General features: G+C 38.6%; 3 protein-coding genes across 3 annotated transcripts in view; 2 read left to right on the forward strand and 1 right to left on the reverse strand.

The window, feature by feature from the left end:
• LOC114538743 (otolin-1-like) overlaps positions 1–5,842 on the forward strand; it is a 51,930-nt gene extending 46,088 nt beyond the window's left edge. The window contains exons 7-11 of the mRNA XM_028559756.1: positions 1,513–1,548; positions 2,799–2,843; positions 4,627–4,662; positions 4,901–5,206; positions 5,573–5,842. Coding sequence (XP_028415557.1) covers positions 1,513–1,548; positions 2,799–2,843; positions 4,627–4,662; positions 4,901–5,206; positions 5,573–5,719 — 570 coding nt within the window. The 3' untranslated portion in view covers positions 5,720–5,842. The remainder of the gene's footprint in view (positions 1–1,512; positions 1,549–2,798; positions 2,844–4,626; positions 4,663–4,900; positions 5,207–5,572) is intronic.
• A 1,121-nt stretch (positions 5,843–6,963) lies between these two features.
• Positions 6,964–9,378, forward strand: LOC114538878. Its single transcript, XM_028559767.1, has 3 exons — positions 6,964–7,045; positions 8,069–8,294; positions 9,062–9,378. Exons 1-3 carry the CDS (start codon positions 6,985–6,987, stop codon positions 9,369–9,371), a joined length of 597 nt encoding a protein of 198 aa, XP_028415568.1. The 5' UTR covers positions 6,964–6,984; the 3' UTR covers positions 9,372–9,378.
• Positions 9,379–10,888: 1,510 nt separating this feature from the next.
• LOC114538695 lies at positions 10,889–16,748 on the reverse strand. The gene has a single exon (XM_028559752.1). The coding sequence runs from the start codon at positions 16,501–16,503 to the stop codon at positions 11,293–11,295; it is 5,211 nt and encodes a 1,736-aa protein (XP_028415553.1). The 5' UTR covers positions 16,504–16,748; the 3' UTR covers positions 10,889–11,292.
• Between the last annotated feature and the right edge of the window lie 10,868 nt (positions 16,749–27,616).

Here is a 27,616-nt window from a genome sequence, read left to right on the forward strand (position 1 = left end):
AAGATCAATTGCGTTAACTTATTGATCATTGACATTTTCGGAACAACAACAGCAATAAATCAAACGACATTTTGCGTGAAGAAATTCTAATTTACACAAAGTTCTCTCATCTGCGTTCTAATATATGTATACATAAATTACAAACAAAATATAGCTATAAAGGCACAGATGAGAAGACGTTGCTCACTTCAAAACGTTCAATTTCAAAAACAAATTCTGATAGCAGCTGCTGAACGGAATGTGCATGCACTGCCTAACAGCATGGGGCAGACTTATGCATGCAGACCTACTTGAAAGAGAACACATCTAGGGATAAAACATACTGCACATATATTGCTGTTGTGTGAACAGACAAATATGATAGAATGCGAATTCTAATATTTACTTTGTACACCTTTACGTTAATGAATATTTCTCTATGCTAAATGTCGTTTGATTTATTGCTATTGTTGTTGCGAAAATGTTAATGATCAATAAGTTAACGCAATTTTGTTCTATTGATTTTCACTTTACGGAATATATAATTAGGCGTTGTTGTTGAACTTCCGCACTAATAGAATTAATGTTAAATCAGCGCTATTTTAGTTTATTTAGCGCTATTGAAATACCAATCATTTTAATGTTCTTCTCTTTTCTCTAAATGACATGCAAATGCTTTAAAAAGCAAATTCGGAATAAACTGCGGGACATTTTGCAAAATTCAAAATATGAATAAAAAATATAGTATAAAAAATATGAGTCAAAAGATGACTTTCAAATAAAGTCGAAATTTTACAGTCTCAACCTGCGTGTTGTTTCATTCATATAATTATTTTGGCTCTCAAGATGTCCTGTTTATTCGGAATTTGCCAGTTTTTGAACAAACACAAGGTAGCCAAATACATTGCTTGTGAAGTTCTGCTTCAATATTCTATTCTACTTCCTGGTTTTCATTTAATCGTTATAATAATATAATACAGTATAAAATTATGTTTGGACATGTCAAGGTGGCTGATGTGAATATTTCTATATGCGGGTGACCTGTTTGAGTGCAAAATAAAAAAAAATTCACATCCGGATTATTTCTCAGAGAATTTTTCTTAAGAGAAACTCTTAAGAGAATTAATTATCTTAAAGCAAAAATTATTGTAACGAGCCAAAGCTATATTTGATAATTATGTGGATATAAATTATATATATTCAATATTCTCATATCTGCATGGCACTGAAAGCAGAATGAATATTCATCCTCTCCAATTATCCCGCTCATTTCGGCCCCGTTAGCTTGTCTAAGCTCATTGGTGTTTTGTCTCTACTTTTAGGGCTCACGTGGTGCACCTGGAGAGGACGGGTTTAATGGACCAAAGGTCAGCTGAAAAAATAAATGAAATTTTTTAGAAATATATATGCCACCTAAAGGGTTTTGTTTCTATATGTGCATTGCAATGTAATGTATATGTTTATATTATATATTAACATATATAGTCAGCCCTGATTGTATATTTGATAAATTGTTATAATAATTCGTTTCAGGGGCATAGTGGCGAAACTGGTCCAATAGGTCAGAAGGTAATATATTTGAGGGTAATTCAACGAGATGGGAAATGATGTATTTTACCTGTGCTGTTTATAGAATATATCCACGAGATATTGCATGCCGCACGCCAATCTTATTCTTCTGCGTAGCCTGGTAACGAGGCGCTCGTAGAAGGTACTTTTGAACTGATGGATGCGATTTTCTTGGTTGCGTTGGACGAAGGAGAACGTTTCCTTTCCTAGCCGTGTCATATCGAGATTTGCGATGTCAGATTCGGCCTCGTTGTGATGTGTCGTTATAGTAACTGGAGACCATGTGCTCGCTCTATTTTGACATTTTGTTGTTAATTAAAGAATATGAGCCATCACTGTTGTTAAATTACTCATTTTGCGGGTAACCTTTTAATCACATACGCTGTGACGTTATAATGTTAACATTTTTGTTTTTGATGTTAAACCGAAATTTTTTTGTTAAACCGAAATCAACACATTCCGAACGCACGTCACTAATGTGTGATTACTATAAGTTCTTAAGAATTTCTTTTACCATCCAAACATAATCAGTACAGCGTATCCAGCCTGACAATTATCCCGCTATGCTAATATTTTGGTGTTTATTACTCCGGTGTCAGCGACGGAGTTGAAAATTCGCCTCGGTTTTGTTTTGGTGTTGTTTTTTTTTGTATATATATTTTTTGTATTATATGTAATATAACTATATAAGGCCGAATTCCAAAGGCAAAGTGTAAGACAAAGCGAATGTATCATGCGGTTTATTCACATTTTTGAACAATTGAAATTCTATACTTTTTAAAGTTCGATGTGCTTCTGAATTTCGCGATCGAACATTTAGGTTCGCAAGGCATCTAAATGCGAATATGAACTGTATTGTTTATGTTCAGAAGCTCTATATTAAAGACTGGCACGTGCGCCGGAGTTAACGCCAGAACAGGCGTCTTGTTGATTGTAGAAACAATAAATTTCTAAAGACATGAATAATTTTAATAACATAACAAGTATCCTGCTTTACCTGACCTACATAAAGCACAACGAGATTAGAGTATATATACTAGTTTATTGTTTCTGCATGTAGTATTTCAGTGTACGTCCCTATACATGTAAACTGTTGCCCGGGGTATATTGCCCGATTTGCCGCCTCCCCTACACCCCCCCTCCCTTGGTTTGCGGTCCTGGTTCTGCACGAGTGTCCAGGAAACAAAGTTCAAGGCTAAAATGAGTAACCTTTGTATTAAAGGCATACTCAATATCGTGCATTTTTATAGGGTGTACGTGGTGAACCGGGAGAAACAGGAAATGATGGTGAAGATGTAAGCTAGAATACGAATCCTTACATTCGCATTAAGTATATAATTTCGTACCGCGAACACAGTGAACTATATTCGTATTGAACTACTAGACAATTGTCACTCTATGTTTATGGGGCGCGCGCGAGGTTAATGATCGCTCGACAAATAAAATGCACCGACAAAAAATGCAAGACAATTGCACTGATCCACAATATACAGCTTCAAATTGCATGGCTTCAGAGACGGTAAATCTTATGTAATTGTTATACAGGGTGTATCAAAAAAAATGTCCCAAATGTAAAATTTTCGTTTTTCAGGATATTTTGCAGAATTTGGAAAATTTTTCTGTTCCTAGAGATAGTTAAGATTTATCTGGTATACCTAGGCCAAGTTTGGTTTTTCATTAACAAAATTATGTTACCGGGGGGTGGTTCCTTTCCACTGATATTGAGAGGGCTTGCGCGCGAAAATGTGAAGCTGAAATTGAGATATTATTTAACTGTCTAAAAGTAGGAAAGCTTTTTAATAAACTGTCAAAATTTCAGGAAAAATAATGCATACTGGGAGCAACGCGCGACCCCTAAAGGTGACAAATATTTCACTGCGCGCAGTGGATTAAACGCATCGTTGATTTTAGCGTGACATGCAAGGTTGGGAAAATGAATAAATTAAAGCGAGAAACTGAACACAAAAACAAAGCGACTTATTCGTGATGTTAATCCTCAGCATGTCCACCATTTCATTCTAAGCAACTGCGGCTCGTCAGAGCATAGTAAACACTGAACAGCGAACCATTCGTCTGTCCATTCGCCTAGATTTGCCGGTGGTAGCGTAGGCGATTTGCAAGAAAGAATTTCAAACGAAATGGAGAATTTGAGGCAGGACAGACAAATGGTTCGCCGTTCAGTGTTTACCATGCTCAGACGAGCCGCAGTTTGCATAGAAAGAAATGGTGGAAATGTTGAGGATTAACATCACGAATAAAAATCTTGTTATCAAATCGCTTTGTTTTTGTGTTCAGTTTCTCGCTTTAATTTATTCATTTGCCCAGCCTTGCATGAAATCGGTCACGCTAAAATCAACGATGGATTTAATCCACTGCGCGCAATGAAATATTTGCCACTTTTAGGGGTCGCACGTTGCTCCCAGTTTGCATTATTTTTCCTGAAACTTTGTCAGTTTATTAAAAAGCTTTCCTACTTTTAGACAGCTAAGTAATATCTCAATTTCAGCTTCACATTTTCGCGCGCAAGCCCTCTCAAAATCAGTGGAAAGGAACCACCCCCCGGTAACATAATTTTGTAAATGAAAAACCAAACTTGGCCTAGGTATACCAGATAAGTCTTAACTATCTCTAGGAACACAAACATTTTCCAAATTCTGCAAAATATCCTGAAAAACGAAAATTTTACATTTGGGACATTTTTTTTATACACCCTGTATAACAGATAATTCCTATAGTGATTATTTCAGTCCGAATACAAACTAGTATTCAACTTTGAAGTGGCAAACCTTTCTTAATATGTTTACCGCGGTTTCACTTGATAAAGTTACTTAAAATCTAGGTGACTAATTTTTTTCATGTGGCCTTTTAACGTGACGGAAGATCCGATCTTTTAAGTTTTTAACAACAAGGACTTCCAAATAAGGACTTTAATTCTTGAAAACCTGGAGATAATTTTATTACAGCTTTCTCCTTCTTTAGAGTTTTACAAAAAGCTAACTTGCTCTTAAGTTGTAGATCTTGTGTGCATGAATTGTTTCACAACACCTGAAAAAAAAGTTCATTTCAATGCATTTTTAGGGCGAACCAGGACCTGATGGACTTACACGCGAAGAGGTTAGGCACTTGCATTTGTGTTCTTGTGCAGAAAGTAAACATTTAGTTTTTTTTATGTCTCTTCAAATTCACGAAAGAAGAAGATAAAACAAAAGATAGAACTTGAAAGACCTTTAACTCATGTCTGCCTTGGACGTAGCAGTAGAAGAACCTTACTGAAACAAAAAATGTAGCAGATTAGAGAATTTCATACAACATTTATTATAACATTTCATAATCATCCTACCGCGTATTTTAGACAGAGCTAATCACGAATGCGTTGATTCATTCGTTAAATGACTACCAAGTTAAAGAAAATGGTTACTACAATGACATCTATCACGTGACTTCACGCGATTTGACTGATGGCAGATCAGACACGGGTGGTTGGGGAAGTGAAACGGCAAAGACTGGGAACTATGTTCAAGCTACTTTTGTTCGTCCGGTGTTTGTCACATCTGTCACAGTGGCAGGAGGCTTTATACCATCTTGGCATCGTAACGTCAGACACGGATATGGAAATTTAAACCTGCAATACTCTACTGATGGAAGAAACTGGGCAACGGTAATAATACAGATTGCAATCTTACGAATATTTACAGGGAGTAGATTATAGCGTTAGTCTGGCGTTAGCTGGCGCTTTGCAACCAGTAAATGTTGTAGTATATGCATTATTAAGTTTTAAGAGACGTCTTCAGCGTATGCGTTTAAAGTGGGCAGTATTGATGCCAGCCTGTCGATTTGTCCCGCTATGCTAATATTTTGGCGTGCATTGACTGTGAGAACAATAAATTTCTGAAGACATGAAATATTATAATAACTCGAAAGTCGAAAATTACATAGCGAGGCAAAATCGTCACGCTGGGTACGCCACTGAAAATGTGGGCAAGTATATGAACGTATTTCAGAACCTTTCTACTTTGCTCTTTAGTGTGCCACTTTCCCTTCACCGGTGATGCAGAAATTGGTGACGGTGAATTTTGATCCTTTGATAGCTCAATATTGGCGCCTGATATCAACAGAAGATAAATGGGTTGGAACAACTGAATTTGCTTTGAAACCTTTGTTGAAGGCATGAACTTTGGGATTGCGTTTTAATCATTATTTTTTTCAATTATATTTTCATTTACAAAATTTAGTAATTTTTAGAAAATATCAAGATCCTAAAACAAAGAATACTCCAATTATATATCCTCCTATACGCCTAGCTTTCTCTCTTTTTTCCATTTAGAAGCATGCGTTAGCAATGGCACATATTTCTTGCTTGCAGTGGCGTAGCCAGCATCGATGATTGGGGGGGCCCATATTCATATATTCATGTTAACAGACTGTAAAGACAATTGATTTGAAAAGAAATTAATCCTACGTATCACGAATATATGAATATTGGCCCCCCAATTATCGTTCTGGCTACGCCACTGCTTGCTTGCAATAATAACAAATTACTAACGGCGAAAAAACTCGTATAATTCTAACTCACTTTAAAGAGAATAAATCAAAGACATACAAATACTAATCGACACGCGGTGGGCGACTAAATTTCGACCTGTCACTTTCCGTAGATTTGTTTTCAGCCTTTGCAAAATGTTCTCACAGGAATAAATCTTGCTCTTGTGGATTTTAGAGTCTTTTATTTATGCATCAATACATTGCACTGATTTCAGTGGACTGCGTAATTAGGTTTTCAAATATCGGAAGTCAACAAATGCATTGGAATAATAAATGGCAAGTTTTATTAATATGCAGATTTCATTAATGAAATGAATAATAGTTAATGGAACCTTGTCTTCCATTTGAAAAAAATTCACTTCATCCTTATATAGATGATATTCCATTTTAAGGTCTTGCTTAAATTGATTCCTTCAGGTATACTTCGTATAAATGCTATAAATATTACACATAATAGAAAGGGATCTGTACAATTTTACAAATGAATGACTACACCATTATTTCCCACCTATGCATTAAAATACCACATGCTTCTGTTCGTATCCAGGTAACGTGAAAATTGACAATTTGTTTGTTTGATACATGACGGAATTTTGATTAGTTGAGCTAATATAATGTCTATATTCTGTATGTAAAAACAAAATGAATTACGCGAGTCGGGTTTTAATTATTTTTCGATTAATTTTGGAAAGAAAATATTTACATTTTATACTCAATAAAAGTTCAATCTAAATTTAATTTCGCTGTTCGATTAATATTTTTCATTTACTTTATTTTAATTGCCAAAATTGGTTGAATTTCTATAAATATAATTTGAATTACAACGAGCACATTTACTAATCTTTTCATTGCATTCCACTTTTTCTCTCGTGTCTAAAAGTAAAACAACGCTAAATGATGTGGTTCAGTTCGTTTTTTCTTCTCGTATTGCTTTGTCACTTCGTGAAGTGCAATGGTACGTATGTCACTGAACAAAACTTTGCATTATTCTACTGTGAATCTTGTATAATATACTGTAAATAATGCATCTTTTGGTTGGCTAAGGTCCATCAGGGCAGTGACTTTGAACTATAGGGAAAAAGTCTTTGAAACAGACTTTGGTGAAATTCAGTATTGAAGGTCTCCTCCTATACTCCTATACTAAAGCAAACACTGAGCTTTGTTGCGTGATCAAGTTTAAAATTGGTAATGCTACCTATAACTTACTTTATGAAGGGTGAATGACTGGGACAAATTCTTCGTAGTCGACTAACCTTTGACATTTTACCTCTAAAATCCTAAATTGAAAACAATAATTGCAGCGATGTAGTGATAATGTAAACAGTGAATGAGTGAAATAGGGAGTACTGACCGATGATGGATTATGTTGACCGGAATAAAGTAAATACTAACAAAACAAGACGTTTCTAATTCTTTGAGGCCGGTAAATATATTTCAACGGTATTTGAGTCCGAGTTCCTGTATACGATAACTCCACACCAGTCCATCCCTTTACTGGGGAAAACTCGATCTGGGAGCCTCCGACCTAAAGAGAGTTAAACCATTGATCTGAGATCTGGGATAAAAGTAGTGAATTCGTGGGACGAATCATAACACAGCATTTGCTGCACTTCAATAACTGCATACCTTAGAAATTGATTAGATTTATGCATGATAACTTAGTTCCAATCCGAAAGACAGCAATGCTAATCCGATCGAAGAACCAGATTTTTCGCAATTTTTTTCATTGGAGTGCCAAGGATGCAATCTGGGTTAATATCAAAAGCAGCTCAAATCGGCTCTGTCTAAAATTGCACATGTTTTTGAATTACTTATTAGGAAATAAATAAAAAATGTAAATAATGGGAAATGCTGCATGCATGTACGTAGGTAATTTTTTATTAAATGAATGATTTATTTCTGTGTATCGAGCGGACATATTGCGTATGAAAGGATTTTGAATTATTATTGAGGTTTTTATACTTTTCTTAAACTTCAGGCTCGCAATGCACTTATGCAAACTGGTGGCGCAGCTTTGATTACTCTGGTCGTTCGTCTTGTCCAGGGAAATATTACATTGCTGGCCTTGAGAGATCGTTAAGCAGCGATCACACCAAAGATTATATTTACCACATTGAAGGAGCTCAATGTTGCAAAGGTACAGGTGGTTATAGTGATCGCGCATCTCAGTGTTTGAATGCAGACTGGGTAAGAAGTTTTGACAGGTGAGTTATACAACGCCCTCCTCCGCGGGCTTTTTGAAAATTATGGTTATAATATAACGTGATAATCTAATTTGAATAGTGAAACACAGGAACTTTTTATTATTATTATTATTATTATTTTTTAATTATAAATTTTATTAAAGTGTCAAACTTTATAGCTTGGGATAAAAATCCCATACTAATATGGGGACACGACAAGAGTACGTACAAAAATGCTACTTCTTATAAAAAATATTGCTAGACTACGAGTTACACAAAGTGCAATTCTTGCAACCTCCCTCTAGTAATAATGATAATTTTTTTTCCTTACCATACTTTTAAAGGAGGACAGCGATGTCAAGCCTCTCTCCCCTGAGGAAAGCATACCCCACAACTTGCTCCCATAGATATCCAAGGCCGTCGCCAGAGGCTTGATGAATAGATTGAAAATGATTGTTTTAATGCTTTAATGCAATAACACCAATGGTGATAAAACTACAAGAACATGGCGTCCATAAGAAAAGGCGCGCAAAAACATTCATACTTCATGTTATAACTAACGTTCTCTACTCATTCACGACAGGTTTTATCATGTATTTTAATCATCGAATGACAGGGGGATGCAACAAATGTTACAACCCTCAGGCTCGTTGTTGTAATTGATTAATTCGGTTTGAGAAATAAGCCACTTTTACTAATTTGGGTTTAGAGGCAGGCAATAACTACGTTTTAGGTTTAATGCAGCCTTTCTAGTTTTGAAATCCCCAAAATATCCTATTTGAATTTAGAAATAACCAATGGAACATGTGTCCCAGTGGATATTTCCTGAGTGGCCTGGAGCGGAGTGGAAGTATCAAAGACGGTAGAAATTTCCTCCACAACATTGAGTATGGATACTGTTGTAGACCATATGATGCTCCTTCTGGATATAAACATTGTTACAAGGCAAATGTTTGGGATCATTTTAATCATAATGATCACGGGATGATTTCGTGTGGTCGCCCTGGTTACTACATTACTGGTATATATCGATCAGTGTGTGATTTGGTCTATTGCATCGAAGAGTTTATGTGCTGCTCCATGTCCATGATGTCATAATCATGTAAATAGGCTTTTAAATTCACTATCATTAAAATTATTAAAGCTTTTGCATGGGTCACATGCTGTACCTTCTCCGCCTAACTGAACTTGTTTCAGAGTTTACGTCACTATTTTGCTGTCTGTGGTCTTTTCGATTACTGTTCTAAGCAATGATATAGTTCGCTGTGGAGACTTTTAAAGTGTCTTTGTTCATTATCATTAACCACTGGCGATGATTTTTTCCTAAGAAAATTTCAAAAAGTATAGCTACTCATGCGATTTCACTTATCTTCAAACATCACACTTTATAGACAATGCTCTATGATTGAATGTAACTAACTTGACTTAATTAGATCTGACGTGAGAAATGTGAAAATTGGGCAAGCAAATAGAGCCCCGTTTATACTACACTCGATTTAATGGCAATGCATGGCTAAAATGGGTACCCGTACATGTGTACACGCGCGAAATCTCTGACCGGGTAAGAGATTTCGCACAGGTCAGAGATTTCGCTTGACACCGGATGATAGTGGTTTACTTTTTAACCATGTTTGGGGCAAGACTCTGCCGTCTCTGCGGGATTGCTCGCACAATCTCTTTGGTATGCGGCGCCACCCAAATCCTACCTTGTGTCCTATACGGGGAAATGAAGTGTACGTCTCCATTGCCAGTGAACTTTCCGTTGATCTTTGTGCAGGATATTTATTTCGTCCCACTAACCGTCAGGGTCATATTCTCAACCAAACTCTATCTAGCTCCGCCGCAGCCGCGCGTCTTACGTTATATCTCCGGCAGGCTAACATTGACTCAGGAGAAACCCTTCACAGTTTTAGGTCTGGCTGCGCCCTTACACTAACCTTTGCGGGATCCCGTCTTGCAGATGTTATGTCCCATGTTGGCTGGTCCTCTCCGGCGACTGCACGCTACTACTTACAGCTCGCCAATATTCTAAAGGCGGGTGCACCGGCGGATCTCCTTTCGCAGAACAGGTCGTCCGACAACCAAGCTGCTGACATTAATTTTACAGGGACTTCAATCATTTGAAGAACTTTATCATGGCATTTCCTTCACCAGATCTTTTGAAGAGAAAATCCCCCGTTACCTAAGTTTTTGCCTTTTGTGCTGGCTTTGGGTGTTTTGGCGCTTGAGTTTTGGGGTAATTTTCTTTAAGTTTTGGAGATCTCCCTCATTACTCAAAGGAGCTAGTACGGGTAAGACCGGTGTAAATAGAATACTATTTACAGCGGTCTTACCCATTACGACTATATAAGCCACACCCACTTTAGGTCAATTGTCAGATAGCTCAAGCAGGCTTTTAGAACAGCCAGTCTCAAGATTCAATAGATAATGCTTTGCTTTGTATATGCCCGGAATTACCTGTACTCCGCATTCTTTGGCCGCTTCTTGTTCCCCACCCTTCCCACCTCGGGAATTCTCTTCCACTGATACATCACGAAAGAAGTGGCCGCCAGACTCCATAAATGAAAGGAGTACGGGTAAGACCGGTGTAAATAGAATAGTATGTATTGATTGCTACTATCGAGAATGTCGCCTCCGAAACAGTAGTTCTCGACAAGTCACGGTTGATAATATTTAATCATAAAAGAAATTATACAAAATCACAGTTCTCAACGTTGTCTCACTCACGATCACTCTCGCTCTACCTCGTTCTCGTTACACCCTATCTAATAAATGATTGCAATTATATCTCTAATTACTTACGTCATGCACGATCCTTGAATAACATGGCCTTAAATGGTAATAATTGTAACTTTGCTTATAATAATGTACTTATCTATCCTGTCTGTCTCCGACACACTCCCCCATATAGCTCGAGCTAGAGTTATATGTTCTGAAGAGACTGACATCGTCGTGGGTTCATCGTCCTTTCGACTACCTGTTAACAAAACTAAATTTAATGAGATTAAGATAAGCGTGTCTATTCATTGTCTGAACTCGTGTCCCTGTTCCTTTGTGCTTGCTGCTCGTTTCGCAGGGTTGCTGCCGCTGCAGCATCTCTCTTGGGCCGTTGAGTAAAGGCGGGTGCTTCGGGGTTGGGTATCCACTTTTTCTCTTCCACCGACAATTCTAACGGGTAAAGGTGCTGAATGGCTCTTTCGAGTTTGCTGATAGCTGTCCGAACTTTTGCTCCCCGTACAATTCCATCTCGTCCGCTGATTAACTCCTCAACGATTCCCATCTTCCAATGATTCCGGTTCTTCGCTTCGTCCTGAATAATTACCGCGTCTCCGACTTCCGGATGTAGGCTTTTGTTAGCCTTGCCTTGGCGATGCCGTTTACGTAAACCACGTACATATTCCCGTGTCCAGCGCTGCCACATCGACTCCTTGCATCTTCGGAGCTGTTTGGCTCGTTTGCGAAGGTCTATACTCTCAAGGTGGTGGGGTTGAACCTCGGGTACAACACTTGGGTTAATTTGTAGCAGCTTGTTTGGAGTAAGTACCGGGTGTTCCACATCGTCTTCTAAATAACCAAGTGGTCTATTATTCATCGCTACTTCGATGTCCAAGATAACGTCGCACAATTCGTCCCAGATCAAATTTCCGTTTCCAATGCTTTTGTAGAAACTCCGCTTAAAAATACCGATCAAACGTTCAAATTGTCCTCCCCACCATGGGGCCCGACTCAAATTGAACCTCCAACTGATTTCTTTATCTGCGAGAAACGCATGAAATCTTTCGTCCTTCCGAGCTTGTTTAAGCCATTTCTCCGCTGCTTTGAAAGTTGTCGCATTGTCCGAGTAGATGACTTGGGGTCGCCCCCTTCTCGCGATTAGTCGCTTCAAACTCGGGATGAACTCGACTACCTCAAGAGACTTCAGTAATTCGAGATGGACGGCTCTCGTTAGACTACACGCGTAGAGCACTAAATACGATTTCTTTTCGGCTTTAGCCTTGGTCTTGTAACGGATGGGACCGGCGAAGTCCACTCCCAGCACTTGAAAGGGGGTTGTGCCTTGAGTCCGCGTCGGTGGTAATCGGCCCGGGGGTGGTCTTTGGTAGGCTCGCGACCTGAACCTTACACAACCATGACACTTACTTCGTACTTGTTTCACCAATCGCCGTAATTTCGGGACCCAATACCTCTCGCGTATTTCAGCCATCGTTGCCAATACTCCGCCATGGAGTGTGGCAATATGAGCTCGCTCCACCAGCTTCCTCGTGAATACCGCTTTCGTAGGCAAGTATATCGGATACTCGCCTTCAATCCTCCCTCGACACTCTAGGATCCCACTTTGATCGGGTTGAAGATTCAGCTCAACCATTGCTCTTTCAGTCTCGGGACCATTTATCAGTGCCTTCTCTTGTACACGCTTTATCCACCACTGCGTACGTTTTTCGATTTCTTCCCTATTTAGCGGCCCGAACTCTCGACTTCCCGATTCCACCCGACAGTTTTGTGTGAATCTGTGTACCCATGCACAAATTCTCAGTGTTTTCCGCAAGGGAAACTTTTCCATCAACCCGTCAAAAGCGTCGTTCTCTGCGTTGGAACATATGATGTTGAGTGCATTGATGGTTGGCGTGGTCTTGACTTCTTCGTTAGCTTCCGGACTGGCGTGAAGGATGACTTTCGGGGGCCATTTCGACTTGTCACTCAACCATTCAGGGCCGTTCTGCCACAGCTCGTTACCTACTACGTTCCCTCCTCGACTCCCCAGATCCGCCGGGTTCTGAAGTGTCGGTACATGATGCCATTCGAGACGTTCATGCTCACGAATCTTTTTCACGCGGTTGGATACAAACTGGCGATATTCCCCCTGGCCATTGATCCAATAGAGAGCCACTGTGGAGTCTAACCAGCAATGTATCTCGGTCACTGTCTCTCTCCCAAGCGCTGTTTCCACACTACTAACCAAGTTTCCAGCCATATGTCCCGCTACGAGTTCTAAGCGAGGGATGGTGAGACTTCTCTTCGCAATTCTAGATTTCGAGCACACGAGCCCTTGCGTTGTTCCTCCTTCCTGTTCGACAACTGCGTATACGGCAGCTGCTACTCCTTGCTTACTCGCATCACCAAAGGCGTGAAGGTTCACCGACAAGATGGGCTGGTGATAAGGGGTTAAGGTCCTCGGGATCTCGTAAACTTCTGGGAATCGCAAATACCAGTCGTTCCACCGTCTCTGCAAGGGTTGAGGGAATTCTCCATCCCAAGCCAGGTTCGATTCACACATTTCTCGGTAAAGGAGCTTTCCGGGTAGGGTTGTAGGTGAGACTAGGCCGAGAGGGTCGTACACCTTTGCTAGCTGGGACAGAGCACCTCTCTTGGTTGTGGCTGGATGTTCCTTGCTGGTTACCACGCTGAGTAGATCTTGTTTCTTATTCCACGGCAGACCGAGCAACTTCGTCCCGAACATTCCAGCTCCTAAACGTTGTTTGGCAAACGTCGTTTCTTCCGCGCGGACGTCGTGTTTCGCGATTTGTTGTTGTTTCTCTTCGAGCTCCGGCGAGTTGGAATGCCACTTATGGAGTGTGAACCTTGCATCGTCAAACACTTCAATTGCTTTAATCCTTTTCTCTCTCGCTTCTTCGGTATCAACACCTCCAGTAATCAGGTCATCTACATAGAGTCCCTTCCGTATTTCGCTAACCAGGTTTGGGTACCTTGTTTCCCACGATTTCAGATGTTCGTTGAGCACGCCACCGAGTAGAAAGGGGGAACACGTAAGTCCGAATAATGCTCTCGTAAATCTATACACGACAACTGCTTCGGTTCCCGGAGCTCTCCAGTGAAATCTCAACGCGTCTCGTTCCGACTGTTTCACTCGGACTTGAAGGAATGCCTTTTCTAGGTCGCCGGTCAGGAGTATAGGGTAAAATCGCGCTCGAACGAGAATGCTCCATAGAAGGTTTTGTAACGGAGGGCCCGGGTTCAAACAGTCATTCAGAGAAGGCTGAGTATTTGATTCACTTGCAGAAGCGTCGTATACAATGCGCAGCTTTGTAGTTTCCGCCGATTGTTTTGTAATTCCCTTGTGCGGGATGTAGAATTCCTTCCCAGTCACTTCCAATGGCGCTGGTTCGATTATCCCCTGTTCGAGTTGATCTTGGATTATATCGTTGTATTGCTTATAGTTTCCGTTCCGTTCGAGTCGTTTCACCAGACTTTTGAGTCTTCGCTGACTCCCCGTCTCGTTGGATGGTAGGTTTGGATGACTGGGTTTCCATGGTAGATTTGTCTCGTACCAGCCTTCTGGATTTCGCACAAGGTTTTCCTTAAAATCTTCGTAAACTGTATCTTGATCGTTCTCTGAGGTATCCTCAAGTCCCAGGACATCCATTCGACAAAGCCGTTCAAAGTCTGCCTGTGATGTTTGCGTCATCAGCATCGTGTTCTTGTCAATCTCGATCCCAGGACTCATCACAAACCAGCCGAGCTTGGTTTTCTCTGCGACAGGTTCTCCGTCTTTTCCAATGAGGGGTTTCGTACAGGTTTTGATTCGAGCGTATTCTCCACTCCCGAGTATGAGATGTATTGGGAGATGTCTCTTCGTATCGTTGTCGTCAATCTTGGCTAATTCTAGGTGTCTATAACGTTGTATTAACTTATCGTAGTTCGGGTTACTGATTGATAAGAGTTCGCCTTTATCGACTTTGGTCAATTGGACGTCCATTTCGTAACTCCCGTCGACCGAGCTCACTTTTGCGTCATAGAGTTCCATTCTCGCGGTTTGGGTGGTCATTAGCATATCTATGCGTTGACGTCTTATTTCGCGTGGTTTTATATTTAGGGCGTTAATCAATTTAGCGGACGCGTAGCAGCTCCCTGCACCGGAATCAATCAGCGCTCGACACATTACACTGTTTACGTTTACTGTCACCACAGGAAAAATGCCCTCTCCACTTTGTCCGTCTGTCATCAACTTCGCATTCTTATCATTAGGATTGTCTTCATGCCTATCATTCTTTTGGTCACATATTGAAGTGTGATGACGCCTTTGACAGTGGCTGCAGGCAGTTTTGCTGGTACATTCCGAAGCACGGTGAGTTTTCATTGCACAGTTAAAACATAGGCCCTTTTTCGCTAATATACGCTTCCGCTCAGTTACATCTTTAATTTTTTCGCACTGGACTGCCTTGTGGCCTAGGTCCCCGCAATAGACGCAACCTCGGGGTCTGAATTCCTCGCTGCGAGCGTTATAGAGTTTTTTCCTGGCGTGCTCTTCGCGTTCCTTATCGATATTGGCGGCGGGGTTTCGTTTAACCCATTGCTTCAAGGCTTCGGTTAGATTTGCGAAAGTCCAGGACTCCCAGGCTGGGTCAGTGCGTACGAGGTCCCCCCGTATACCATATAACTTATCTAGCGTCATAGACACATTCCCGTTGATTTCGCTGAGCTTGCCCATTGTCTCTAGAGCTTGAACGCAATGAGCAAGCTTTTCATAAAATTCCGCAATTTTCCGAGGGTTGGCACCCGAGATCTGAGGCAGGTCTAAAATCTCTTTAATATAACACTTGACTATTTCAGATTCCTTGCCATATTTATCAACTAAGATGGATTTTGCTCGGTTATAGCCCTCGGGGCCGAAAGGAAGGGCCTCAACACAACGCTTTACTTTTGGTTCGAGCAGTTCTAACAGATAGGTAAACTTCGTAATCGGTGCGACGGCGCTTTTGTCTATCGCTTCAGTGAATTGTCCCCAGAACTTGGGCCAATTCATGTACGACCCATCGAATTTCGTCATAACAAGTTTTGGCAATTTAGCGTTTGGTTTTGCGGCGGATTTTTCGCATTCCTCAGATTCGGTTTGTTTCCTAGCCTGCATTTCCAACTTTTTCTCATGCAACCTTAGTTCGTTTTTAAGTTGCTCCTCTTGCGCTACAAACTTCTCTGCGCGTTTCGCCTCGGTTAACCATGTCTCAAGTTGTGCAGTAGCCTCGTCAGCTAGTTCAAATTTGTCGTCAATCTCGCTATTCCACTCGTCTATTTTCGTTAGGTCCTCTTTATTGGCGATTTTTTCTGCTTCGACTGCGCGTTTGCAATTGTTCGTCTCCTTCGCAATAGTTTGTAACGCATCAAGGTGCCGCCTAATTGCTACTCGCTTACCTGAGTCGAGGATGGCTTGCGTTCTTCCCACGGCTATCTTCAACTGCGTTAGCTTCGTCTCTAATTTCTCCTCGTTCGACATTTCGTTTAGTTACTGGCGGTACAGTATCCCGTCGGAGAGGTGCCACGTATCGAGAATGTCGCCTCCGAAACAGTAGTTCTCGACAAGTCACGGTTGATAATATTTAATCATAAAAGAAATTATACAAAATCACAGTTCTCAACGTTGTCTCACTCACGATCACTCTCGCTCTACCTCGTTCTCGTTACACCCTATCTAATAAATGATTGCAATTATATCTCTAATTACTTACGTCATGCACGATCCTTGAATAACATGGCCTTAAATGGTAATAATTGTAACTTTGCTTATAATAATGTACTTATCTATCCTGTCTGTCTCCGACACTACAAAGTAAAAAATTCTCAATGGCCTATGCAGTATGCATATTTATTATATGGCACGCGGTCTTGTGACTAAAATGGCCGTGCGTTGATTGGTTCTTTGCCGGTCTGAAATCCTCCAGTATTAGACCGTTGCGGTGCCGTAGTAACGGTCCAGCTCTCATATTTTTGAACAAAAACAAGTTTGCACTTTTATTTTTGACACGAAAAATATCGACGGAGAATGGACGAAGAAGACCATTATATTTGGTACATGTGAATATTATATTTATTCATCTTTGATTTTTGTTTACATTACTGTATCATTCTTATTTAACGAATAAAAAACAAAGTTTTGGAAGCTAATTCAGTGCTTGCTTGGCGACTGGCTGGCGAAAGAGCCGGCAAGAATGCTGCCGAGCGCATTGTATAAAGAAATAAACTAAATACTGTATCCCTCGCTGTATGCCATATAATAAATCCCTTATTAACCGAATACATTCGGTCCGTACTGGAAAAATATCAGACCTCGGTCTTTTTTGTCAAGACCTCGGTCTGATATTTTTCTATTACGGACCTCAAATTCGGTTAAAAAGTGGTATGTATGTCCATATAAGGAACGAAATATGACACGTGGTCGGCGCTTGTATGCAAATATTTTGAGCGCGTCGTTTGAAAACTGTTTTGAATCGTATATTCATCGAGATGTTCATGCTGATGTGTTGAAGACGTTTTGTCGGTTTTGAGCGTATTTACTCAACTATTTTGGTACTTCTAAATATCATGAACAACAACGGGCTCCCATAAGGAAATTTCAAGGCAATTGGTTGTGGTATTATCTCAGAAATATCTTGGTAAGTGTTTGAATTTGATCAAATACAGACATACAGTATCCATGTTCGCTCAAAGTCAAACGGCCAAATCGCTAAACAAACAAATGTGTGCTATTTTTTTATTCTAGAGAAGCCAAATGACGTATTCTACTTTACTGCGATCTCTTCAGCAAGCTGTGGTCAAAGAGAATATCATTAATTGCAATGATAGGTATCTATTCATATTTACTTTACCGTAATTTTATGATGCGTCTTCGCTTGTCTCTTATATTATTGACATAATTTAGCGATATTTTATCCTATATCAACGATTGTCCGTGCTCTATTTTTGTATATTAACGATAATCCTTGCTCTATTTTGATAAATTTGATGTTAGAGGGTAAGTTATTTGTTTAAAATCAATGCCTGTGTATGTCTTTTGATATTAAATTTAATCTCCTACAGGTTACCTGAGAGTCCCATTTTAGCCTGTCATTTTTCAAATTCACATTTATATTTTAGTCAAATAACAAATCATGTTTCCATAATTTAGTAAAATCATTTTCTTTTGCAAGTAAGGTTTGCAACTGAACACATTCTATTATTTTGTTGCAGGTAAAGGCAGAATTTGGAAGTGAAATGTCAAATGTGCAAGAACTATTAGTCCATGGTATGGTTGGCAAATTTTAATGTATCAAGAGTTGTCAAGAATGCCAAATATTGTGCCAAGAAGTTTGTATTGCTTCTTTCGAACCAGATAGAAACAACAAACAAGATTGGCCTATTTGGCCGCACAGAGAATCAGGTAAATGATCATGCAATTAATATACTATAATTTTCCCAAGGAAAAATTACAATGTCACCTGTAGTTTATTGCCCCACAATCTACTATTTTGACTGTCTTTATCCAATGCTTAGTGTACCGATTATAGTTTTGGTAACCTAACTAGATCTTCTGCTATAATTGATAAACAATTTGTTTTTCAAAGAAGACATTCAGATCAGCACAGCTAGTGGTTGCTTTAGGTCTAACTGAAAGAGAATCTCTCCCTCATGTTAGGAAACCTTGTGGGCTGATTTGACTTTTTTAATGATTATTGATCAATTTATCTTAGGTTGACGACTCCATATACAGATGATGAAATACAAATGATAAAAAAATGGCCATGGAAGAACATGCTGGGAAGTGAGTTTCTGCCAATAAATTTATAAAGAACTTGACATTGATTGTCGAAAATTGTAAATATTTGTTTGGCTGTTTTTGTAAATAGTCCTGCAGGAGTAATTGTAAATAAGCAACTGTGATCAAGTTTAATATATTGATTTTTTGTTTCCTGGTAAATATGTGTCATTAATTTTGATTTAGATATGATTACTGATGTACTGCACATTAAATTGCAGTAGGTAAAAAGGTGCTGCTTTGACACCAAATGTAGTGCTATTTAAACACCCAAAGGTGTTATTCTGACACCAGAATGGGCGTTAATTTAGCACCAGGGATTGGAGTTAATTTAGCACCCAGGTCATGGTGTTAAAATAGAACCTCGACAGCACCTTTTTGGTGCTAAATTGACACATTCAAATTAGCAGTGTTGTTATTATAACTTTATTTTAAAATTTAGCGGAATCCAGCAGAATTGGTGAGAGTTATCTAAGTTAATTTAAATGTACAACGCTTCGACACATATTGTCTCATTTATCATTTTTAAGAGTCTCGCCATAGCCATAGGTGTTTTTAGAAGATTTCTTTCTTCTAACCTTACTGGTAAAAAGTTTTCTCACGGAAACATATATACGAACTTCTAATCCCCGGAAATAGAGCCTAGTAAAACATCATCGTTCTACTTTAAGTGGCCAATTGATTAAAGCAATTACGTTACGTAACAATCTCATTATGTCAAAGCTTTAATTAGTATCAGACGCTTATTTTTCTTACCGCGAATTTTAGTGAGAGAAATGAATTTTTCCGAATATCAAGATATTCGGTTTTAAATATATAATGAACCACTTGGCTTTCTTCGCCTCCAACATATGGACGCTCGTCACTGGTGAGTTTATTAATGAGTTTAATATCATATAGTCTTGGGTTCATGGGACAGGGTGTCATCGAAACCTCATTCTTGAATCAGCGCGATTTCGCCCGCGGTAAAGCGGACTTGGAACCAAACGAATACGATCGCGAAAATCTTTCAAATAAAAACAAAACAAAAACAAAAACAGCGGAACCAATTAACCAAATAATTTTCATATGGTTATGAAATCACCCCGTCCCTTTCGGAAACAATCAAAGGGTTTATAGTTGTGAAATCTATTTCAGTATTCGGCAACATAGAGCTTCATTTTAAAATTTTAATGATTAAATATGCAGGGTTTTTTGCGTAGTCTGTATTTTATTTTAGGTTTCACAATCCAAAAGACATTGGATTGTCTTTTGGATTGTTTATGACGACAGTAATTAAATAGAAACATTCGCGTTGCTTAGTTACTGCATTAGCAAATCAAATTAATTAGAATAAAGTTGATCAAGCAATTAAGTATAAAGAACAAAATGATGGGCCAATCAAATGCTTGGAACAATTTAGACAACCAATCACACCGCAATGTGTTTGTTTGTCACGTCACTTGTAACTGACGCTGACGCACCCAAAGTTAGGTTTGATTTAGCCAATCAGATTGCATGGAACGAAATATGCCAGCCAATAGGATAAGTCGGATTGCATGAAATAAAATAAATTAGCCAATCAAATTACCATAGAACAAATATACAAGACTTCTATGTTCGTAATGGTGAAATTTCGCAAGGTAGGTGAAGTTTTTGAAAATTGTCGCGCGAATTCACCGAAGTTTGTTTTTTTTGGAAAGCAGAAGCTGGACAGCGTGATGCCCTTGGAACTTTTTAAAGAAATAAATGTTTTCTGAACATTTGTGTGTTTCTTGTTTGCTTTGGGGCGAGAAAGGGAGCGGTGGAGAACAGTTTTTACGTTATCGAGACTCATTGACAATATGGTAAAAACGATTGATACTATGGCGTATTTCTTCTGTTTCAATGGCGACAACCATTTTTTTGGTCGTATCTGTTGAACGTTGGTACTTTACTGGCTTCCTGGCTTAGGGTTTATGATAATATATATTCAACAGTGAATGCATGTGGTCAGATTACACTGGTATTTACAATAGTGATGAAAAGAAAAGCTTCATCTTGCTTGCAAAAGGTTCACTGAGAGCGGTCGTTCCATATCAATGACGTATTTTTGCCAGTGATTTTTGCTTACCTGATAACATTTATTGTCGTTTTCAAAATTCCAGATGCACGTGAATGTGTGCAACACTGAGCTATATATTATTATATAGATCAGTGGTGTGCAATCAAAGCAATCTAGTTCCCAGAGCCCTGAAGTGAGCATGAGCATGAATTGAACATGAGTAATTGAGCTGCGTCATCAAACATCAAAGTCAACGAATATTCTATATTCTCATTGTTCTAAACTTCTAATCATCCCCGAGCCGGTGCAGAGCACCGTGCGAGGGTACTAATTCCGCTCGGAGATTAGGAATTACACCAAGACCCGAGAGAAGCACTGAGCTATATTAAATTACTCAATCAAACTATTTTTTAAAAAAATGTTTCGAAAACACAATATGAAAATAATGTGGAATCAAATAACAGACAAAACACTGGGAAGAGTTTAAAATATTATCAGAACTGGAAGAATTAGCGGCGAAAAGGAACAACTCGTTTATAATCCTTGAAATGGTAGGAGTCGATTTTGTTTATTTCGAGGTTTATTTCGTATTTGCTGTACGAATACATTTTATGACCTTGGTACAGTATGTCGTTTTGCTCGGTTTTGCAAAGACGTGACCGACTATTTAAGGCTTTATATCATCGTTTTAACTTCAAAAAGAGTTCTTAAAAGTGTAATTCGGAGTTTTAATATAACAAATATCACTTTAAAGGTTTATAGAGTCGACTGCAATAACTGCATGAATTTAATAATCGAAAAACAACTCTCGACGTTCAATGCTTGGTTATTTATATTATTTGTGCTGTTTTGATGTTTTGAAGGTTTAGCTATAATGAAATATTAACTCTCACTTAAACTGTGAAAGTCTATAACTTAATGCAACGGAAAGCAGCAGGAAAACGGGTGATTTCACTTCACGTCTTCACCTTTACGATTGTGTTTGTTTCCGAAAAATTTGAGACATCAGCTACCGGCTTTACATTTAGGACAATTCATAATATTGCAGGTTAGGTCTGGCTAGCTCAGGAAATATTTTACTTCGTTTGAAATGGCGAGGGGTTGCTGCATGCATGTATTTCTAATAGTATTGACTGTATGCAGAGCTAACTTCCAGCTATATGAATTTTTGAAGGATGATTTGTTCGAAAGACGAAAATTAAACCGAACTTGAAGGGCTTGAAGACAAGGCATTTCTTGGGCGTCATTTTCAGCCCCCCCGTGCGCGTGGTTGATAATTTTCTTAAATATTTCGCCAACCGCTTCCGAAAAAAATTTCAGTAGAAAGTTGAATTCATGTGGTTGAATGCTTTGAATCCTTTTGAATATTAATCAAATTCGCGGTAAAAGAAGCGATATTTGAAGGGAAGACAGGATTTTTTCCGTCTATCAAAAAATTATATCAAAAAGCCTTTAAAGGTCATGCAGGTCAGTCAGTAAAATTAAAAACACAAATATAATGTTATGAATTAAAACTCAAGTCGACAAAGCAAAACAAAAAAAAAATTCACAACATACAACACAAAGTTAACCTAAAAAAAGCTTAATAAATTGAATGAAAGGAACTTCAACAAAAGTCTTCAATAAATTGAATGATGGTGCTATAATTTTCGGATCACTTTTAAATCCTGATGAAACTCATAGCAAAAGACCCCGATGTGTATAGATAACCAAATAGGACTCATTTTATGCAAGGAAGAAAATTTTTATATCAGGAAAGCGGACCATAGGTAGGAAATATTTCATTTATTCAAAGTCATGTCATGTGACTACGAATGAACCAATCTCATTCAAAATACACAGCACGTATATAGCAATTTTAAAACATTTATCTACTGCGAACAAAGGAAACATTACGTTTTGTGGACCTGAGACCTGTTGATATTTGTGGTAAAATATACAATAGCATGTTTGATTTCAAAAATCAAAACAAAAGTGTAAAATGTGTTCACTGCTTTGCAGCTAAAGATATTTCAGACCTCAGCCTCAGGTTGCCACAAGTGGATTATATATATTTAGGAAGTGACTATGATTATTTTTAACCAGCATGTAAAAATTTTTTTGTAAACAGACTTCACCAGACTATATTTACAGAACTCTGGTCCCTACTCTCCTATGCATTTAGTTTGGAAATCAAGAATTAGAATTAGGTAAGATCCCAAATCAAACTTCAGAATTCAGGTGGTACTTTGTGCTCAATTTCTTTGCAAAGAACTTTTATTTGCTAGAGGTGTATAATAATGCCACAAGTACAGTCTAGCAAGTTTATGAAAATTTTTGCCACCTCAAATTAATGGATGTTGTAATGTTCCGAGAGTCATTTACATGATATACGCTGCTCTCTTTACATGTGAATTACCTCCTGTGTATTCATCAATGATAAAATATAATAATACAGTCCGTAACTATTATTTGGAATATATCTGTACAGTAATTACACCCGGTAAGCTTCAATTGTACCTGCATTAATTCATGAAAAATGCATGTAGGATTCCATTTCAAAACTTTTAAGCAATCATCTACACTACATCAAATTAATGTTTACCTTCTGCCCTGCTGTTTATACAATACTTATAATTTATAGGCAAGCAGTTCTAGAATATAAAATCCAACATTCAGTTTCCAATGTCCGATATATCTAGTACAAGAAAAATTATAAAAATATATTCATTCCTTTTGCATAACATCTTTCCTTGCAAAAAATCAGTAAAATAAACTTAATGTGAACAAATTCTTTGTATATGGTGAGCCAAAATGTTGAATCTCACTGGCATTTTCTGCTCTTTGTTATCTTTATGGGTTGCACTATGTTTTTCTGGAGGTGGCTGGCTGACTATCACTGTTGGCTTCTCATTCACATTAGGTTACCTCTCAGGGGCGCCGTATCAGGGGGTGGGCAGGGGGGGCATGCCCCCCCCAGGATTAAAACCTGTCGGAAATTTACGAACATTGCATGTTGTTGGAGTATATCAATCATAACAGAGACTAAGCTATTTTTGCATTTTTGGCTGTGTTATGCTGAACAACCCAAAAGTATTTGAACTATCAGAAAATAGACGCGGTTATTTCTAATAAATTATTATACAGTACGACACTACCCCAAGTTTTTACTGTTGTCGCACAGGCTAAACAAGCTGTTTCTTCCGAACGTTTCCAGTTTCCGATAAACATAGTTTCTATTAATATAACATTACGCAAGGAATGTAATTTTCGAAATGTTGGAGATTGGTGCGATAAAATCATGAATGGCGATGTATCTTCGACCGCATTTATTGTTCAGTAACTTTATACAGTTTATTGCATTATATGGTGACCGTCTAAAGAAACACCAGCATGTTCTGTATCAGAATGCTGGAGCTATAGCAAATCCTTTTCAAGTTAGTACTTTTAGTCAAACGGTTCCTGACGTTTATACAAAGATAAGGTACCACGATAGTACCGCGGAAGAACTAAACTGATGAGAGGATTGAAGCAATTGCGAATATGTTTATATTTTAGTTATAAACAAATGTTGCGTATAGAATACGCTGTATGCTCATCCACTAAGATTACAAAGCTATAGCTAATAGAGTATCGTGAAATAACGTATCGCGTTATTTGTTAATGCATGTGGATTAGAAATCTCTGTAATACAGTTTTCCCACAAACAGTTAACTGTATCAAAAATTATTCAACTACTCAATTTAAAAGCGTATGTAAAACGTGAATATTTATCGGTCATATTCATTGTGCATGAAGCGTCAATTTAAATTAGTAGACGTAGCTCGTGATCTTTGTCATAGCAAATGCATGCGCGTCCTTGCCCAAAACCACTGTCAGTTTTATCAATATTCGTTACTTTTTTCTTATAAAGATGTCGGGAAAAAAACGTGCTGATCGGAATAATGTTGCCTTTGACCACCCCTACATTAGCACACCCACGGCGCCCCTGTTACCTCTATGGCAACACCAGGACAAAACCTCGCCGAGTAACTGGTGCTACTGCAAAGGGTGGGGTTACTAGTACTGTTTTAAGGGTACTATTCTTTGTGCTAGATTATAAGATAGAAGCTTACAGTTTCTGTGAAATAATTAGCCATCAAAATCAAGATCTGCAAGATGAATCCTTGAGTCTGCAAGATGAATCCTTTTCCTTCATGTTTCTTACCATCCTTGTAAGAGTTGGTTATTCTGACTAGTTGATCTGTTACCTCATGAGTTAAGATTGAAAATTGAAATTTGTATTAGTCCTGGTTTTAACCTAAGCTCTGCCTGAATGTCTTGTTCGATGTCAGCCTTAGGCAAATCTTACAGTATTGACAGGTAAGGACCTCGGTTGGTCTTGTTCCTCATTGACATCAGCTTTAGTATCAAGCTGCTATCTATACTCTCCCAAAAACTCAAGATTTCGTCGTTTCTTGTGACGAGCTGTGGAGATGATAACCTTAAACCACAACCATCATAGATATTTATTTATTTCATCATGGAACATCATATACTCCGCAATGCTCCTATGTCTGGTTTGGTTTCAAGCTACTGCACGTATTCCTGTAAACAGTGCATCTGCCTCTGTTTGGCGAGGTAATTAAAAGAGCCTAGAAATCTTTGCACAACTTCTACATTCTCTGCCCTGCCACATCTACATAGGTTGTCATGCGTCTTGCAAGCACTCCAGTATCTGAAACGCATCTTTTTATCCCATATCAGGCATACAGTATGTGTGAATTAAAACTTGGTCCTAGGCCCGCTGTCCAGGCAGCCAAGAAGTAGACGATCTCTCAAACTGATCAATAGTTTCATATAGTTGATGTTCATTGCATTTTGGCTCTGTGGTAGTATTTTAAGTATTTTCGATGTATTTTCTTACACTCAGTTCCCACCAAACTGTTCAACGTCGTCATTTGAATCTTCCTAATCTCGTTTTCAGCCAGCGTTTCTCATAGTATTCTCCATGAAGAAGGGAGGTCTGGTGGTTTGGTTGGTCTAGTTTCTCATTGACATCAACTTTCGTACCAGGCTATTATTCATACTGTCCGTAAAGTGTTCCAGAAAACTCAAGATTACCGTCGTTTCTTGCGAAGAACCGTGGAGATGATAACCTTAAACCATACCCCATCATAGATACTTATTTCATCATGAAACAACAAATATACTCAGCAATGCTGCTGTCTCTGGTTTAGTTTAAAGCTATTCCTGTAAGCTGTATTCCTACTATTTATACTGTCCGTAAGAATTTTCGTCGCTTCTTGTGAAGAACGTGGGGATGATAACCATAGATACCCAACCATAGATACTTTTTTATCCTGGTACAACAAATACTCAGCAATCTCTGCTTTGGTTCAAGCTGTATTCCTGTAACAGTGCATCTGCCCCTGTTTGGCGAGGTGATTAACAGAGCCTAGAAATCTTTGCACAACTTCTACCTTCTCTGCCCTGCGCCATCTATTCATTGACTTTTTCAGACTCTATGTGGTTCTCACCAGGCAAGCACTCCAGTATCTCAAACGCATCTTTATATTCCACATCTAGCGAGTCTATGGACTCGACCACATTACTTGCCTTTTCCACATTATTTATTACGATCCAGATATTTTTCTTTGATATATTGACTTGTTGCAAGATTATTTTATTTCTTTACATATCTCCAAACCTAATCGACAGGCTCTGGTGTTATCAAGACACATTACTCTGCCTTCTTAGACTGATGTTATATGAAGACACATTACTCTGCCTTCTTAGACTAGTGATATATGAAGATACATTACTCTGCCTTCTTAGACTGATGTTATATGAAGATACATTACTCTGCCTTCTTAGACTAGTGATATATGAAGACACATTACTCTGCCTTCTTAGACTGGTGATATATGAAGATACATTACACTGCCTTCTTAGACTGATGTTATATGAAGATACATGTATTACTCTGCCTTCTTAGACTGATGTTATATGAAGATACATTACTCTGCTTTCTTAGACTGGTGTTGTCAAGACACATTACTCTGCCTTCTTAGACTGGTGATATATGAAGATACATTACTCTGCCTTCTTAGACTGGTGATATATGAAGATACATGTATTACTCTGCCTTCTTAGACTGGTGTTATATGAAGATACATTACTCTGCCTTCTTAGACTGATGTTATATGAAGATACATATATTACTCTGCCTTCTTAGACTGATGTTATATGAAGATACATTACTCTGCCTTCTTAGACTGATGTTATATGAAGATACATTACTCTGCCTTCTTAGACTGGTGTTATATGAAGATACATTACTCTGCCTTCTTAGACTGGTGTTATATGAAGACACATTACTCTGCCTTCTTAGACTGGTGTTATATGAAGACACATTACTCTGCCTTCTTAGACTGATGTTATATGAAGACACATTACTCTGCCTTCTTAGACTGGTGTTATATGAAGATACATTACTCTGCCTTCTTAGACTGGTGTTATAAGACACATTACTCTGCCTTCTTAGACTGGTGTTATATGAAGACACATTACTCTGCCTTCTTAGACTGTTGTTGTCAAGATACATTACTCTGCCTTCTTAGACTGGTGTTATATGAAGATACATTACTCTGCCTTCTTAGACTGGTGTTATATGAAGACACATTACTCTGCCTTCTTAGACTGGTGTTATATGAAGACACATTACTCTGCCTTCTTAGACTGATGTTATATGAAGACATTACTCTGCCTTCTTAGACTGGTGTTATATGAAGATACATTACTCTGCCTTCTTAGACTGGTGTTATATGAAGACAC

This window comes from Dendronephthya gigantea, unplaced genomic scaffold (assembly GCF_004324835.1).
Source record: "Dendronephthya gigantea isolate DGI-Jeju-01 unplaced genomic scaffold, DenGig_1.0 000003F, whole genome shotgun sequence".
Lineage (NCBI taxonomy): Eukaryota > Metazoa > Cnidaria > Anthozoa > Malacalcyonacea > Nephtheidae > Dendronephthya > Dendronephthya gigantea.

Excerpts from the sequence above, each read along its gene's own strand:
- LOC114538695 (XM_028559752.1), bottom strand. The coding sequence starts at position 16,503 with ATGTCGAACGAGGAGAAATTAGAGACGAAGCTAACGCAGTTGAAGATA.
- LOC114538878 (XM_028559767.1), top strand. The coding sequence starts at position 6,985 with ATGATGTGGTTCAGTTCGTTTTTTCTTCTCGTATTGCTTTGTCACTTC. Across the intron at positions 7,046-8,068 it reads TCACTTCGTGAAGTGCAATG|GCTCGCAATGCACTTATGCA; the intron begins GTACGTATGTCA and ends CTTAAACTTCAG. Across the intron at positions 8,295-9,061 it reads TGGGTAAGAAGTTTTGACAG|AAATAACCAATGGAACATGT; the intron begins GTGAGTTATACA and ends ATTTGAATTTAG.